The 14893-nt window shown below is 37.4% G+C and overlaps 1 protein-coding gene across 2 annotated transcripts; it reads right to left on the bottom strand.

Annotated features, from left to right (window-relative positions):
* Nucleotides 1–4168: 4168 nt before the first annotated feature.
* On the bottom strand, nucleotides 4169–14647 carry LOC149085442 (protein TRC8 homolog). 2 transcript variants are annotated; one of them, XM_089233450.1, is made up of 3 exons: nucleotides 14149–14647; nucleotides 7918–9570; nucleotides 4169–7597 (listed from the first exon to the last, which is right to left on the bottom strand). In XM_089233450.1, the coding sequence occupies exon 3, from the start codon at nucleotides 7569–7571 to the stop codon at nucleotides 5991–5993; it is 1581 nt and encodes a 526-aa protein (XP_089089576.1). In that variant the 5' UTR covers nucleotides 7572–7597; nucleotides 7918–9570; nucleotides 14149–14647; the 3' UTR covers nucleotides 4169–5990. The 2 variants fall into 2 exon arrangements, with proteins under 2 accessions (XP_089089576.1, XP_089089575.1); XM_089233449.1 differs by lacking the exon at nucleotides 7918–9570 and having other exon boundaries at nucleotides 14149–14645.
* Nucleotides 14648–14893: the final 246 nt, after the last annotated feature.

The raw sequence follows: 14893 nt of genomic DNA, 5'->3' as shown, positions 1-14893 counted from the left end.
AAACGATCAATTATGCCTCGTAGAAAACAGCGATCATCTTTTGATCAAGTATCCGAGTTCGACAGAGGAAGGATAGTGGCCTACCGAGATTGTGGATTATCTTTCAAGGAAATCGGTAGTCGTGTTGGACGAAACCAAACAACTGTAATGCGGATATGTGATCGTTGGATGCAGGAGGGTACGACGGACCGACGTGTTCGATCGCATCCACCTCAGTGCACCACGTCACGTGATGACAGGCGTATTGTGCGTATGGCAGTGACGGATCGCTCAGCCACATCACGAACCATAGCACAGCACATTCAGTCTGTACCGCATCATCCAGTGTCTGCGCGTACCATTCGACGCCGTTTACAGCAGAGTGGTCTGTCCGCAAGACGTCCATTGCTTCGTCTACCCTTGACGCAGAACCACAGACGTCTCCGCCGCCAATGGTGCGATGAAAGAAGGATGTGGACGGCACAATGGAATGAAATTGTCTTCACTGACAAGTCACGCTTCTGTCTGCAACACCACGATGGTCGGATTCGAGTCTGGAGACACCGTGGAGAGAGGATGCTGAACAGCTGCGTTATGCACCGCCACACTGGTGCTACACCGGGTATTATGGTATGGGGCGGTATTGGATATCACTCTCGCACTCCTCTAGTATGCATTGCCGGTACTTTAAAAAGCCAGCGCTACATCTCCGAGATGTTGGAGCCAGTTGTCCTTCCTTACCTTCAGGGCTTGCCCACAGCCATATTTCAACAGGATAATGCGCGACCACACGTGGCACGCATTGTCCAAAGGTTCTTCATCAATCGCCAGATTGAAATGCTTCCCTGGCCAACTCGCACTCCGGATCTTTCGCCGATAGAAAACATGTGGTCCATGGTTGCTCAACGATTGACCCAGATTACATCCCCAGCTGCCACACCAGATCAACTTTGGCAACGCGTGGAAGCTGCTTGGTCTGCTGTACCCCAAGAACACATCCAAAGTCTCTTTGAATCAATGCCGAGGCGTGTGGCAGCGGTGATCTCCAACAATGGCGGCTACTCTGGCTACTGATTTTGGCAGGAACCACACTTCACAGAAGTCTATAAATTTAATCATTTGATGCTTGGTCAACATGTTATCTACAAAATAAATATTGTTGCGATATCTCTTGTCTTTCTTGGTGTTGCAATTTGGGTGGCCAGCAGTGTATATAAATAAAGTCACTCTCTAAATGTTTTTTTTCAAGTTGTTTTCAAAAGAATGAAATTTTGAAATTAAGTACTTAAATAGCAAGTATTTATGAAATTATATCAGTATTTGGAAAACTAAGTAAACTTTTTCTAATAATACTCAGAAAAATCACCAATGAAATACTTGTATTTGCCTTTTTCATCGGTGATTTTTTCTTTTTATATTAATATTTGACGTATAAAATATTTTTTCTAGTAACTTGACAACTTCGTCAGTGAAAAAAATTTGTTTTTGACATATTTTTCCTCAAAAATAAAGAACACAACACATAGTAACGAAAAAATTCTGTCGACGATTCTCACACTCAAATGCATGAGTCTGGTCTGTATTGATAGTTAAGCAAGGGCTGGATCAGCCATTTTTAAAAATTCTGATTGGTCTTCATTTCCCCTTCCCCCCCACGTTTATTTCTCCCTAAATGAAGCATTTCTGTTCCTGTACACATTCAGAACAAAACCTAAAAGGAGCGATAAACCTTTTTTCGAACCATGTGATTGACACTCATCAATTGTTAAAGTGCATCATCTTCATATTATGGAAGCAGTAAAAAACAGTTCTATATGGCTCTCATCATATTTACTTTATATTTTCTCATTTTCATATTTACCTTTTTCAAGTCCTTCATTAAATTCAAGCTACAGTAAAAAAACCTGCTTGCTATACAATTAGCATTGCAGGGCTAGAATAGCCTGGGGGGGGGGGGGGTAAAGAACTGCCCCAGATGGCAAACTTTAGGTGGGAATAAATAAATCTTAATATAAAATCAAATTTTACAGTGATGGGGAGTGGCAAAATGTTTTGTACGTTTGCCCCCTTCCCCTTACTACAAAAATCCTATTATGGCCTTGAATATTGTACCAGACAAAATGTATTAATTTGCTCATTAAATCCATATTCTTGTTAAAAGCAGGCTTATTTATAAGTAGTTTTGACTATATTAGAATTTATCTATGTTTTGATCTTTTTGGAGCCTTGATATGTTTGAAGAACATACATCCCACATTCAACAAAAATGTCCCGTATTTGGTAAATCGCCCAAACTGAGGTGAATGATGAGTTATATTTGAATGATGATTGGTGTTGCTGAGCAATACCATTCAAATGATTGGTGTTGCATGAGCACATATGTTCTAACTTCCCTGTAAGTAACTGAAAATACACTCATGTCCATAAATTAAGGATAATTCAGAATCACACGGAAATCTAAATCTAAAGTAAAAATTTCACCTGTAGAATTATCACACACATCTGCAAGAATGATATGCAAATTTCAGGAAGCCACCAGATGATGCCGATAGTACGTCACAATGACGAGAGTGTAAGAGGAGGGTATATAAGGAATGGTGGCAAAGAAGTAAAATTGTTCACAAGAGTTCTGTAAGGCGCTCAGTGCCATAAGCAAATAGTTATGGCACAGAGGACGCATGTGGATGATTTTTTACGTGGTAGAATTATCGGCCGCCTGGAATGTGGGCGTACTCAGATGGAAATATCCGAGGAACTTGGAATTGCCCAAAGTGTCATCGCTAGGCTTTGGCAACAATTCCAAGATAACGGAAATGTCAGTAGACGTTACAGTACAGGTCGCCCCCGAGTTACAACGCCGAATGAAGACCGGTATTTGGCAGTAACTGCCAAAAGAAGCAGACGGAGCACAGCATCTGACCTGTCTTGTCAGCTATCTGCAGCCACGGGTACCACAGTTTCAAGGCAAACTGTGTACATATACATATACCGTGTACATATTTTTATGGGCATCTTTTTATCAGCCACCTCGTTGGGCATTTTGCCTGTTGTGGCGTTGTATTTGTATTTGTACAGACGTTTGGGAGATATTGGTCTATATGCTCGCAGGCCTGTCAGATGTGTTCCGCTCACGGCAACTCACTGTCGGCAGCGATTGGCCTGGAGTAGAGAACATGCAATGTGAACATCGTCACAGTGGGCTTGTGTGATGTTTTACGACGAGTCCAGGTTTAGCTTGTAGTCTGATTCACGTCGGACTTTCATATGGAGAACGCCAGGTACCCGTTACCACCAAGACAACATCATTGAACGACACCGTTACGGTGGTGCAGCATTGCTCATTTGGGGTGGAATTATACTGGGTTCCAGAACAGATCTGCATGTTCAAACCAGAACCATGAAAGCCCAAATTTATCGGGACATCATTCTGGAACGTGTACGTTTGTTTAGGGGTGCCAAGGGCGCAGAATTTGTGTTTATGGATGACAACGCCCGTCCTCACCGAGCAAACATCGTAAACAAATGCCTTGAATCTGAGGATATAACCCGTATGGAATGGCCAGCATTCTCACCTGACTTGAATCCGATAGAGCATGTGTGGGACATGCTTGGCCGACGAGTTGCAGCCCGTCAACTACCTCCTACATGTGTACCAGAACTTCGGAGAGCATTGTTTGCTGAGTGGAGTGATCTTCCCCAAGATCAGATTGATAATTTGATACTCGGCATGCCTAGGCGTTGTACGGACTGTATTTCATCGCATGGGAGACATACAATGTATTAACCATCATACCAACCATGTAATAGTAAGTTTTTGTAAAGGAGATATTTTTTACAATTGCTCCAGGGAGCAAAAATCATAGTTTTTATGAATGGTATCATACATACACCATCGTTTTTATGAATGGTATCATACATACACCATCGTTTTTATGAATGGTATCATACATACACCATCGTTTTTGTTCTTTATCTTTTGTTTAATAAATGGGCTTTATGAATAAGTAACGTTTGTTTTGTTTCTGAACCTTTATTTGCCGGAGCTGGCATTATCCTCAATTTATGGACATGAGTGTATTTGTTGTATGTTGTTTGAATGCTGTCTGTATTAAACGTAAAACCGAAAACTGAATTAATTTCACATCACATAGTGGCAGAACTTCAACCATTTAGAAGTGAAGTATCAGAATAACTGTACACCAACAAATTTATTATAAAACAAAAAACATACATTTTTTGTGAGGCAAAATAAGTACATGCAGAGTTGCTTCAAGTCTCAAGGTTTTTCAAGGAGTGAATAATTTCATACTTCAAATATAATAATTAAAATGTGCCTTTTCAGCAAAATAAGATACTATAATCAATAAATAGAGTAATCTGAAAAAAAAAATATTTCTAACTTTACAATCTTCAATAATTACACTATGGAATTATATTGACAAGTCATAAGTTTACATTGCTAAAAAGGAACACAGCTATTAAAAATAAAATTTAATAATGAGTAAAAGAGCCAAGCCATACATTTTGTGTTTTTACATCTAAAAGGTCATATATATCAACTACACTTGTGTAATGAAGTTGTATATTGATTGATAATTGAAATATGAATGCAAAAATAAAAATCTGTTTAAATTTGCTGCAGGCCATTAAAAATGCAATACCATAAAGGACAAGAAGAAACTAAACCATATTTTTAAGAGTAAATAACAAAAAGACACAAAGATAAAATTATTGATTTTTCTGTATTTTATGCAGCTGCCATAGGCAACAATAATTCATTATCATAATGAAGCTAGGTTGACAAATGGTATCAAACAGCTGCCAAAGCTAGATATTTAATAATAATCAGTTCTGTCTTTTTGTGGCCAATTTTTCAATAATTACTCTATATAAACATGACAGAGCACTGAAGCACTGAAAGGTAAGCGCGCCACAAATATATAAAGAGTCTCTACCCTTGACATCCCATTACTCCTGAAGATACCCATCACTTAAAGTAAAATGTGTGATGAAAACTCAGATATGATAAGACAAAGACATAGTATCCCAAAAAAACCTTAATTAACAATGGCAGCAAAAACCTGACAAATTTATAAAGTCTTATTTTTGTTCAGAAATTTAGATAATTTTACAATAATGATTGAGCAAAAGCATGTACATAAATCAATTTCATGTACAGTAGCCCTTGTTATATCGTGCATGTTGGGAGACAAAAAAAAGCATAATATAACAGATGACTCAGTTTTTATTGTTAGCAGGGCTTGACAAATCGATGTTTCCTAAGAGTCTTATATTTTTCAAGAAAAATGGTCCAAAATAATGTTTCAGTAATTTTTCCATGACTTAGAGACCATTTCCATATTGCTAGAGCCACTGATATAAATTCTGAAAATTTTTTGGTATCCATAAGCTCTAATTCAGTGATTGTACATGAAAAATTTCAGGTGTTAACATATTTCTAGTTGCTGTGGCCACCTGGGATTTGTCTAGCCCTGATTGTTGTTAAAATTTTTAACAGTGGTTCAATTAAAGGCACAAAATGTTTGAATGTATATTATAATAAGGGGCCGTTCAAGTATTACGTAAGAAACCCCCCCCCCAGCAAAATTTCGTCATCAGCTCTGCCCCTCTGAATCCTAACTCATATTTTCATAACGGGTGGTTGATGACGTAAGCATTATCCAAACCCCCCCCCCCATTGATGATGACGTAATACTTGAACGGCCCCTAAGGTGAAGTATAACAGGGGAAGTGGGTATGGTATTAATTTTAACAGGAAAAAAAAAAAGTCATAAAACTCATTTTCAACATAAGCCTTGCCTACTTAACAATTAAACAAATTGAACCTAAACATGAAGTGTGAACAAAAAATATTGCACAAGCCTTTTTCACATGAAACACACATACACTTATAACCATATAACTACTAACTAATATCACAGTAATCAAACAATAAGAGTTTGACTTCATTAAGAGAAACTACATGTTGAAAATTCACATCTCTATAGTCACTATTCAGTTTGCAGTACAAATTGTTTGTGACAAAATGGACAGGTAGTTTTTTCATACAGCCATTTTTTCAAACAGGAAGAATGAAAAAAATGATTACATCCAGTCACAATAGCAGTCTGCATAGTTTCATAGCAAATTGAACAGACATCATCAAAAACCTGCAACTCTTTATCTGTTGCTTTATGCAGAGATTTTATGAATTTCGATACAAATTCTCTCTTCAAATAAACATTCCAACCAGCTTGTAATTCTAAATATATGTTATAATGAATATGAAGTAACATTAATAAAGCTCTGGTTATCCCAACTGATTCATACAGAAGGATACGAAAACCATTGAGGACCAAGAAACAATTGAAAAAAAACACAGTTATATTCCTCACTGTTTTCAGGAAATACATATAATCATCAAATTTCTCCCATGTTTTGTTACTTCGAATATCAATTTCATTTAATACATACATCATAAACGTTATTATCAATTTAACTAACAATTCAATATTAAATGCACTCACAGTCAACAACCAAGAAGTGAAAGAATGCATTGGTATAAAAAACACTAGGATGCTGATAAAATATATCATAAGCAATATACCTCCTAGAATAGTCCTCAAGCGTTTGATAAGGGATGTGTTTGTTGATACTGTTAAATGCATCAATGCTTTACGTACATCTTTTATAAGACTGCCAGAAATTGCAGTAAACATTAGTATTGTATACTGATAAACTTTGATAAGACGTTCTTTAGGTTCTAATCCTGTAAGTCCAGATTGTGTAGCTAATATGACGAACAATACACAAATGATTCGCTTTAATTTACTAGCATTTATATCTGGAGAACCCAAGAAATTTTGGATATGTGCAACAAAATACATCATAAAGGAAGACAAAACACATGCTAAACCAAGAACGGCTAAGAATGTATCACAGCTTTGGGGTATTAAATCTTCCACTAAACTAAAAACATCATTCACGGTAATACCATCCTTAAGAGAAAACATATTTTTTTCATAAAGCAACATACAGGCATACCTAGCAGTGCGAATAAGCCAGAACAATTGGAAGACCTGAAATATATGAAAATATCTTAAATGATTATATAAGAAAATTGGTAATCCATAGGTTTCAATCATATACATGAACCGTTTGATCGATGAAATGACAATCACATATATAAATCCCTGATGTTTTAACGCATTATATAGAAGTAATGAAATTTGAACACTCGATGCTATCATAGGTATGATAGACAACACAAACACTGGTAAAGGCAAAATGCTAATAAGAATAGGGAAAAGAAATGAAAAAGCAACAAGTGATTTTTTAATTGAGAATCCAGGCAAACTTGCAGTAGAAAAACAAAAAATCATAGCAAAACATGTCTGTACTAAATAGTTTCCAAAAAAAATTTTCATGGCAGTGTGATCAAATGAGAAAAGTTCATCCTGCAAACTTTTTCCACGAACAGCCAGACTAATGCAATATTTTATATGTTCTTCATTATTTATATAAGACCACAATATCAATCCTCCTGATCCAGCAAACATATAAAGACATATCATTTGTTTTAATGGTAGCATAAAACAAAATGTGGCAACGAAAAAACCTGAAAGAAAAAGAAAATACAAAATATTTAAACAACATAAATTTACGCTCATAACTAATGTTAGATTTAATAGCTGATGATAATGATGACATTGGTCAAGAAATTTTTACTAGTGGTGCCAATAACATGCAGAACTTCTTTAATCAGAGAGAAACTTTCTTCTGAACTTTCTCATTAATGAAATTTATTGAATTCTTTTTTTATATATCCATTTTTTCCAAGAGAGTTTCTTTAGTTAATGATCATCTCTAATTTCAGTTTGTCATCAATGTCTACCAAATACTAATTTACATCAAAAGACAGCCTATCTATAGGTCTACCTGCCAACTCGTCTGTTGATTTCAGATTTCTCTCACTAGTGTTGAGAAAACATTGAAGGGTAACTCAGATAGATGACTGCCATCAGCCTGATGAACTCTCCTTTGATTGATGATCAACACAACATAAAAATAGGTACTTGCATATCACAGAAGTTCCTAGATAGCCTTGCAAAAGTTGGTGATAATTAAAAAAAAATATAACAGAAAAACAAGAAATGAGTCTCATCTCAATAACTTAATTACCTAGTAGGGCCTACATTGAAATTAATATTCAGTCAAACTCATAAAGCATGATTAATATGAAGTCACATTAAGCTATTATGAACATTTTTTAAAACCATGATTGATTTGCTATTTAATTGCATTATGAGTTTCAAGCATTTTATGAGCGACCAAATAAAAAGTGTTTGGTTAATAAGAGCAAATTTTTTTACCTTGTGCAAGTAAATTTTCTTTTTAAAATATAAAACATACTAAAGGGACAATTCTGTGGTATTTGGTCAGAACATGATATCTCCAAAAAATGGCTTTTTGATCTAAAAGTAGGTCTTGCTAATTATAACTAATTGGAAGTTAGAAAAATGCACAAATACGTGCGTATGGCTAAACAACATTCTGATGTATGATATTTGTATGTGTGTGTATGGTTCATTTTTGATTTTTAAATGACAATGAAATTGCTTCTATCTCAAAAATGTGATTTTGGAGTTATGTTCTGATCAAACGCCACAGTATGGCTAAACAACATTCTGATGTATGATATTTGTATTTGTGTGTATGCTTCATTTTTGATTTTTAAATGACAATGAAATTGCTTCTATCTCAAAAATGTGATTTTGGAGTTATGTTCTGATCAAACGCCACAGAATTCAAAACCAGTGAATTTTTTTTATTAGTACCATATATACATGTTTTTTGTTCAAAAATTTGTTTCTATATTAGGGAGGAACAGCATTATATAGCTTATATACGAGTCAGTTTTTTTTAAGAGAAAAAATTCAACCCAAGTTTTGCCAACACCCTCCTCCTACAGCAGGGAGGGGGGGTGCACTAATTCTGGTTTGCAAAACACGGCACATGAAAATAGAGCCAACTTTGCAACATTGGGAATACCCGGGAGTAGCAATGCATGAAGATCCCCTACAAGTTAGACACAATTGATGTTAATTGCTATATAGAGGTCATCTAGGGCCCCTCATGCTCCAAGAAACCCTGGGCAGTGCCCAGGTGAGCCCATGCATTAAGACACAAAAAGCATATAAAAAATACATAGGTTATTTTTTTAGTAATGGCAACTATTTATTTTCTAGGTACATAGTATGCATATAAGGTCCCAGGTTCGATCCCCCCACTGGTGCCACAGTGGTCATCGGCTGAAGTTGGTTTTCTGTGGTTTCCAACTTTGAGGTGCGAATGCGAGCTAATCTTCCAGTCTTAAAAAGTCTCGAAACAGGCCCCCAAGCAGAATAGTATGTATTGTTCTGCAACGAGTCCTCGGCTGACTAGAAATATTCTACGGTAAAAATCCCCATAATAGCGTTTTCTGCACTTTTTCTTGAAATTCTTCCAGATTGTTCTGCAGTAGCAGTAATTGTTTTGTGATGTACATTGCAAATTTCGGCATATTCTGCTTTGGGGCAGAGAGCAGCAGACCTACAAATAGTACAAATATTCAACCATTACATTTCACTTCTGAAATATAGATGGTAGCACTAAAAAATCAGAAAAAACTAGATATGTTAAGTGCACACACTTACACTTCCGGCACAACTAACCAGGTAGTAAATTGTCCATGGCGATAGACCTGAGTTATATGCTCGGTTTGAAACAAAAGAAAGAATGTATACATACAACGTTCCAAGTCTTACATGTCTTCGATGTATAGCCACCAGTGTTCATACAACATGTTTTACATGATGCAGAAACCTTTGGCTACCGCTGGCACAACCTAGTCTCTGGATGGTGCAAAAAGAGCAATCTATTGAGTGAAGAACGCCTTCAACTGTACACAAGCAAATCCTACGAAGTATCTCCTTCGTCTTAGAGATTAGGTCAAAGTCACAAGGCCCTTAACCCGGAGAGTATGAGGGTTGGTAGAACATTTCCCAGCCCCAGCAATTGAGCAAATCAAACACAGCTCCTGCTGCAGACATGCCAACATTGACTTGAAGCTTGTTAGTAGTGATGAATGTTCTGCTTTGCCATGCCCAGGACAACATAACAAGGTTCATACAAAATTTTCAAAATGAAAAGTAAGGAGTTTTTAAGGAGTCATGGCAAACTTCATAACTTACACAAGTTTTACAGCAACAAAAAAAGGCGGGGCACATATGCAAATTTATTTTTAATTTGCAAACAAACTTTGCCTCTTCTCAAAAATATAGATGTAGAAGTGGTTCAAAAATTACAAGTTTTGATTTGTTACCCAGCATCATAAGAATTCATAAAATAATCAATCCACATACATGCTTTCTGTCATCACCAAAGTGTTCTAAAACCTTCAAGTATTAGTCAAAAATATAACTCATAACAGCATCACATAAATTATAAAAATTCTAAAAGTGATATTCATTCCCCCTCCAATTATTCAAAATAAAAACCACAGCCGACAAAGATTTTTCTTACAAAATTATTTATATTTGCACCAACTCTTCAGGGTTCATACATCAGAGTGATATGAAAAGTGGCATTTGAAAGCACCAGCTTACTGAGGAATTTTAAAATCTTAAAGCAACAAAAAAACCAATGAGATTCATCAAGCACCCTTCCAAAATGGGTCAACATCCCTCATGAGAGTTCCCACCCCATGAGTACCACAAAAAATTGTAATTCATATGCAGATTTTTTTATGGGCCCGATACATTAATTTACAGCAAACTTTTACTGCTAAAATTACAAAAGGCTGAAGCTGGTTTTCTGTGGTTCCCAACTTCAAGGCGCGAATGTGAGCTGATCTCCACTTTAAAAAGTCTCTCCATAGAGAGCAAGAGACCTACAAAGGAGTACAAATGTAATTCAATCATAACACATCACTAACTTCACTTCTGAAATATAGATGGCAGCACTGAAAAATCAAACACTACATATGCACTCAGACTGTTAGGCACAACTCCCTAGATAGTAAATTGGCCATAGATTGGTAATAGACCTGAGTTGTGCTTGGTTTGAAAGAAAGAAAGCCCCCCCCCTCCACCACCTTCCCCCCGGAAATCACTCACTCAAACAATCTGGGAATGTGCCGCGGGCCACTCAATTCAAGTAAGAATTTGCCACGAGCCACTTAATTCATCTGTAAGTGTACTGGCGCCACTTGAGGCAGGCCACATTTAGGCCATGTGTTGAGCACATGTATGCTTTAAAATAAGGGGCTGTTCAAGCATTACGTCAGCAAATTTTCAGCAATTTTTGACTCACCCCTCTTGTCAGAAAAAGTCAGCAAAACTTTCACCCTCCCCCTGTCAGCGCTCTGCCCCCTTCCTCCTAACGCTTATTGGTGGAATCTGAATTGGGGGCTTCCCCCCAGATGATCAAAAATTTATTTTTTTATTCCCCAAAATATTTTTTAAAAGAATTGTAAAAATATTTTTTACAATTTCGAAACAAAATATCTTTATATGTTATTATAATCAATTTTTGTTAATTTCAATGCTATTTGAAGGCTAAGAACCCAAAATTGCTCAAGAAATTTATTGCGACCCTACCTCTCTAAGCCCTTGGTAACCCTTGACCCGTGGTAAACATTCGGGCTGTGCGGACCAAATGTGGCCCTGGCGTTATGATGTGGCCTGTCCCTAAATCTATTTTTGTAACAATGAACCAAGTGACACATTTACAGATGGCTTAAGTGACTTGTGGCACAATTCAGACCATTGAAGCGCTCTGTGGCACATTAAGCGATCCCTTGAGTGGCATGTGACAAAGTTTTAGAGCATTGGTCCTGCCACCAGTGCGGTTCTACATCACTCAAGTTATCCGCGGCACATTCCCAGGTTACTTAAGTGATCTGCGACATAATCACGGATCACTTATATGACGCGCGGCACAGCTCCAGAGCATTTGGATCCGCCATTTTCCGATTTGGAATGGCGATTTAAATTGTAAAACATTTTCCGAGAGATTGCTTAGAAAAAAAAAAATGAATCTGTAGAAACTCTACCTTGAATATCCACAGTTTTGTCATCTAGCTGCTATGTGGTAGTCACCGTTTCACATCTTGAAAATCACGGGTGTTTATGCAGAATCGGCTTTTCGAGGGGCACAAGGATTTCTTCCTGAGAAATTTGAGTCACTAACACGCAAAAAGAATTTTAAATTACAATTAAAACATTTTTAATTCTTGACCTTCCTGGGGGGGGGGCAAAACGGCCCCCATACCCCCTTCCCAGATTTTGTCTTTGGTGAAAATTTTAGGTTTGGAACCCTGGATTCCACTACAATTGGATAAAACTACAATTTTCTAAGGCAAAGGTTCTCAACCTTTTTCGACTCACGGAGCCCCGCGTAGATCTATTTTTTATTTATTCATAGTTAAAAATTCAAAGTTACTGATTTATTTATGTTATTTAAAATACTTGTAACTACTTTTTTCAAATTTACTATTTTTTTACTTTCCTTGAGCAGCCGCGGAGCCGCTGTGGAGTACATACGGAGCCCCAGTTAAGAACCGCTGTTCTAAGGTTTTCCAATTTTGAGTTGGCTATTTCTGCAAAAAAGCACTGGTTGCCAGGAGGATCAAACAGACCTAGAACATAAATATATATACATCAAATTGGTAATGCGTGAATCAGAAATTTAGAGAATAGATGCAGGGCTGCAACTGGGGGGGGGGGGGGGGGGTAGCGTCAAAGGTGGAGTCGCCTGATCTAATGTATATATGCATTGACATCATCATCATCGTGCCCCCCTCCAGAATTTCAAGTCTATCACTGCCTATGCTTAATCAAAAATTCTCACAAAAAAAAGTCAAAAATAGAAAGTTTACTAGATAAATTTTATTGGAAGAACAGTTGTTCTATGCTGGGTTTTCTTAGGAGCAGGTTTTTCCATGCTGCGTGAACAGAATGGAATCATTTTGTGTCGGCAGAAACATGTAACGTTATCACACTACACGTTTATGTTTTCCTAGCATCAAAAGCAGATTTAACAGCGGGCCCACTGGGTGTGTGCCAGGAGCCCGACTTCTTAAGGGCTATAAAAACCCAAACTTCCCTTTTTCCAATTTAAGGAGCCCAATATTTTCTTTTGCGCCTGGGGCCTCAACCAACGGAACAGCTTTGGTATAAGGGACAGGTTGGCGACTTTTTTTTCCGGCACCAAATATGTTCGACGGTCCGAGAAAAACCCGCCAGGCACTACGTGCGCCAGAAAAAAAATCGCCAGCATAGAAAACAGTAAAAAACAATAAAAACAAATGGTATAAACAAAAATAAACTCTGGATTGTTTAAAAAACAAAACTGTGGATAAAAATAAATCAATCGGGGTTTAAATAAAACCCAGGCATTGTTTAAATGAAGCCCAGACTGTTGTTTAAATAATAAATCGATCAAGGTTTAAATAAAACCCGGGCATTGTTTAAATGAAGCCCGGACCGTTGTTTAAATAATAAATCAATCAGGGTTTAAATAAAACCCGGGCATTGTTTAAATAATAAAGCGATCAGGGTATGAATAAAATACGGGCACTATTTAAATAAAGGGGAAAAAAAAGGGAACAATACAACCTGACCAGCGACGAAAAATGTAATCCAAACACTCGGAACAAGAACAAATGACAAAATGACAGTACGGCGGTTCGAAAAGACGCGATAAGCAACTAACGCCGCCTGGCAGAATTTTCCAGAACAGCAACAACCCAGCAGAACAACACCGAACCAGAGTGTGCCAACGATGGCAAATTATCGCCGGAAAAAAGTCGCCAATTTGGCGTGTCCCTTATACCAAAGCTGTTCCTGCATTTGACTCCTCCGTAGGAAAAGTCGTACCACTTTTCCTACCGGTGAGTGACCGGCATGTTGCACTGGGTGATTCACATTACACACGTCACAGAAAACCTGTTAATAGGAAAACCCGGCTTTACTTTTGAACAAAAATATAAACATGAGGAGTTCCAGATTTAACTTCTAGTGGATGCTACCTCTACACCAGATCGATTTCTTTATTATGTAATTATAGTCCCGATATAGCACAGATATCTCTTAGCATTTATCCTCACTGACATCGATATATACTCACCGATAATATTCAACAAAAGTCCTGAAGAATAAGCCAATGATAACCTGACATCAATTTTTCCGGTTCGAAGAATGGACAACATGAAGGTGCAAAGATAAACAAACGAGGATGTCAAATCCAAAGTAACACTGTTAGGAGACTTGAGAAAATGGTCCATAGTGAATAACACCGGCACTTTCACAACTACCATAAAGATATACAGAGCAACTTCACGAATTTTAGGCCACATGACAACTTCGAAAAAGTTTTCATCAAGACACAAAGTTTGAAAAAGCCGCAAACTTCATCCGTTAAGGTCTTCTATGCCTGCTGTGGGATTCTGGTTAATCCGTAATTCTAGCATCATTTCTTATAACGCAAACATCTTTTTCCAGACGGCCAGAACTTATGAATTAGTTGACTGTTTTAAATTATGACCATATTTTACACAGACGAAAAAAAAGGACAACGGATATATAAGTGTAATCGTAAAAACAGGAAGATAGGAACATCCGCGACCGACCAACACCACCTACAAAACATAGGTGGTGTTGGGCCGACTCAATTCAATGTGTTGTGTCAGCAGTGGAACGAGCCCTAGAATCTGGGGGCACAGCAGTGCCCCGCCAAGTCGAGCAAAACCAGCACGGCCGTAGATCCTTTTCTGGAAGAAACTTGAGGAACTTTTGAGACCCCATATCTCTGTACTGGAAATTTTCAAGTATCTGAAACTTGGTGTGTCTAGAGCTTTCTACAAACTTAATTG

The sequence above is a fragment of the Pholcus phalangioides genome, unplaced genomic scaffold (assembly GCF_987345545.1).
Source record: "Pholcus phalangioides strain wild (caught in Gottingen) unplaced genomic scaffold, Ppha-v1.0 ptg000007l_1, whole genome shotgun sequence".
Taxonomy (NCBI): Eukaryota; Metazoa; Arthropoda; class Arachnida; order Araneae; family Pholcidae; genus Pholcus; species Pholcus phalangioides.
Note: the sequence above shows the minus strand (reverse complement) of the source record. Positions and strands in the feature narration are given on the sequence as shown.

Excerpts from the sequence above, each read along its gene's own strand:
- LOC149085442 (XM_089233449.1), bottom strand. The coding sequence starts at position 14,377 with ATGTGGCCTAAAATTCGTGAAGTTGCTCTGTATATCTTTATGGTAGTT. Across the intron at positions 7,598-14,148 it reads ACTTTTGTTGAATATTATCG|GTTTTTTCGTTGCCACATTT; the intron begins GTGAGTATATAT and ends TTTTTCTTTCAG.